The sequence below is a fragment of the Phoenix dactylifera genome, unplaced genomic scaffold (assembly GCF_009389715.1).
Source record: "Phoenix dactylifera cultivar Barhee BC4 unplaced genomic scaffold, palm_55x_up_171113_PBpolish2nd_filt_p 000076F, whole genome shotgun sequence".
In the NCBI taxonomy this organism is placed as follows: domain Eukaryota; kingdom Viridiplantae; phylum Streptophyta; class Magnoliopsida; order Arecales; family Arecaceae; genus Phoenix; species Phoenix dactylifera.
In genome coordinates this window covers 41885-44736 of record NW_024067675.1, presented here as the reverse complement: position 1 = coordinate 44736, position 2852 = coordinate 41885, and the positions used below count along the sequence as shown (strand labels likewise).

General features: G+C 46.7%; 1 protein-coding gene across 1 annotated transcript; it reads left to right on the top strand.

Moving 5' to 3' along the window:
* Positions 1 to 1706: 1706 nt before the first annotated feature.
* Positions 1707 to 2468, top strand: LOC120104686 (secreted RxLR effector protein 161-like). The gene is made up of 2 exons (XM_039116246.1): positions 1707 to 2170; positions 2291 to 2468. The coding sequence occupies exons 1-2, from the start codon at positions 1707 to 1709 to the stop codon at positions 2466 to 2468; spliced, it is 642 nt and encodes a 213-aa protein (XP_038972174.1).
* Positions 2469 to 2852: the final 384 nt, after the last annotated feature.

Genomic DNA, 2852 nt, shown 5'->3' with positions numbered 1-2852 from the left:
TAAGTTCAAAGCCTGAAGGGCAGAGATAGAGAAAGAGAAGAAATGCTGCGTGAAGTGTATGCGGTCCGACAATGATGACGAATTTACAAGTAAGGAGTTTCTGAAATTTTGCGAAGATCGTAGGATTAAGAGGCAATTTTTAGTGAGAAAGACTCCTCAATAGAATGGGGTGGCCGAAAGGATGAACAGGACTCTCATGGAGAAAGCTAGATGTATGAGATTGCAGGCAGAGCTTCCCAAGGTTTTTTGGGTGGACACAGTAGACACAGCCTGCTACTTGGTGAATCGATCTTCTCATACAAAGTTAGATGGGAGGATTCCAGAGGAGCTATGGTCTGAAAAGAAGGTGGAGGTTGGCCATCTTAGAGTATTTGGGTGCACGGCATTTGTGCACATTGATCTCAGTGAGCGGAGCAAGTTGGATGCCAAGTCACGAAAGATAGTGTTCATAGGATATCCGCACGGAGTCAAGGGTTATCGGCTGTGGGATCCCTTGGAGAAGAAGACTACTATCAGTAGGGATGTGGTCTTTGATGAGAATTTAGTCCTAAAGATGCAAAGGGTGAAAGAAGAGCGCCGGACAGGGTTGGACAGCTAACTTCTTATTCAGTTTTACCTTTTGCAGGTGCACCAGAAGGACATGAAATTCAGGTGGAGCACCAGTTAGAGGTGCCTCCACATGTGGAGAGGAGCGAGATGCAAACTCGGAGACGAGATGTGCAAAGGGAGGAACAAGATTCCAGAAGAAGCATCGGAGTCGTACTGCACAAGTCTAAGCGGATTGTGAGGCAGCCGGAGAGGTATGGTTTTGGCGAAACCATGTCTTATGCATTGATTACTGTGAATGGAGATCCGAGACCTATGAGGAGGCATTGGCACGCTAGGATAGTGATAGGTGGGTCTAAGCTATGGCAGAAGAGATGCAGTCTCTCCAGAAAAATCAGACTTGGCGGTTGGTGCAGTTGCCAACTGGAAAGAAGCCCATTGGATGCAAGTGGGTGTTCCAATGCAAGAAAGGACTTTCATATAGAGAAGGCATCAGATACAAGGCTAGGTTAGTGGCTAAGGGATACTCCCAAAAGGAGGGCATTGATTATAATGAAGTATTCTCTCCAGTTGTTCGACATACTTCTATTCGGATGCTGTTGAGCATTGTTGCCATCCAGAATTTGGAGTTGGAGCAAATGGATGTTAAAAACAGCCTTCCTCCATAGAAATTTGGAGGAGAAGATTTATATGGAGCAGCCAAAGGGGTTTGGTGAGCCAGGGTCAGAAGGAAAGGTCTGTTTGCTGCAGAGATCACTCTATGGGTTGAAGCAATCATCAAGGCAATGGTACTTGCAGTTCAACACATATGTGAGGAGCATTGGCATGACCAGATGTGAGTATGACCCTCGTGTCTATGTGAAGACTCTTGAGGATGAGTCTAGATTATATCTACTCATGTATATAGATGACTTGCTGATTGCTTGCAAGAGTAGAGGAATTATAGAAGACTTAGAGGTAGCCTTATCTCGAAAATTTGAGATGAAGGATTTGGGTCCAGCCACGAAGATTTTAGACATGGAGATTTTCAGGGATAGAACCAAGAAGGTGTTGCATTTATCTCAGAGAGGTTACATCAGAAGGTATTGCGGAGATATGGCATGGATGGAACGAAACCGGCGGCATTACCAATAGCCAGTCATGTCAATCTTTCGAAGACAATGTCACCACAGACTGAGGTGAAAGCTAAGGAGATGAAGAGCATTCCATATGCTTCAGGAGTTGGGAGTTTGATGTATGCCATGGTCTGTTGTAGACCAGATCTTGCACATGCAGTTAGCCAAGTTAGCAGGTTCATGGCTAACCCTGGCAAGGAGCATTGGAGAGCACTGAAAGGTGTTTTCAGATACTTGGTGGGCACAGTTGGAGTTGGTATTTGCTATGAACAGGAAGGTAGAAAGGAGAAGAATTCCAACATGACCAAGAAGAACCAGAGCCGAATGATTGGTTTTGTGGATGCTGATTACGGAGGAGATATGGACACACATCGTTCTACCACAGGTTATGTGTTTTGTTTGAACGGAGGTCCAGTGTCATGGAGATCAAGCTTGCAACCAATCACGGCATTGTCTACAACGGAAGCGGAGTATATTGGCATCACAGAAGCTGCCAAGAAAGCTCTATGGTTGAAATGATTGGCATTGGAAATGAAATTTGCACAGGAGGCTGTCAGGGTGCATTGTGATAGCCAATATTTGGTTTAGAACTCGGTCTATTATGCGAGGACCAAACATATTGACATCAGGTACCACCGGATTAGGGAGTTGGTGGAAGAACGTAAAGTGGAGCTAGCCAAAGTTCATACGAAGGAGAACCTGGCAGATGCACTGATCAAGATTCTTCCAAGGGATGGCTTCCTTAGGTGTGTGACGCTGATGGGATTGATGGACCAGGAGAAGCTTGCAAAGGCTTTGGAGTGCTAAGGTGGAGATTGTAGGCTCATGTGTGGCTCATCCAAAGAAAAACCAGCTCAAAATTTAGTTTCTGCAAGGTTGGGGTCGACTCATGGAAAGCTGGGGTCGACCCATGAAGAGCTGGGTTGACCTCAGTGAAGGAAGGGTCGACCCCATGAAGTCACAGGAAGATGACAAAGAGCACTTCTTTGTCGGTCTCAGGTGGGGTCGACCCCAGTGAAGGAAGGGTCGACCCCAGGAAGTCACAGAGAGACGATAGAGAGCGGTTTTCTGTCGTCTCAGGAAGGGGTCGACCCCTTCGGGTCCACCCCAGTGAAGGAGGGGTCGACCCCTCACAGTGAGGGATCGACCCCTGAAGTATTGGGGTCGATCCCTGATCTGCAAGGGTCGACT

Coding starts and splice junctions, on each gene's coding strand:
- LOC120104686 (XM_039116246.1), top strand. CDS start 1,707: ATGTCACCACAGACTGAGGTGAAAGCTAAGGAGATGAAGAGCATTCCA. Junction 2,171..2,290: donor GCTGCCAAGAAAGCTCTATG/GTTGAAATGATT, acceptor TATTGACATCAG/GTACCACCGGATTAGGGAGT.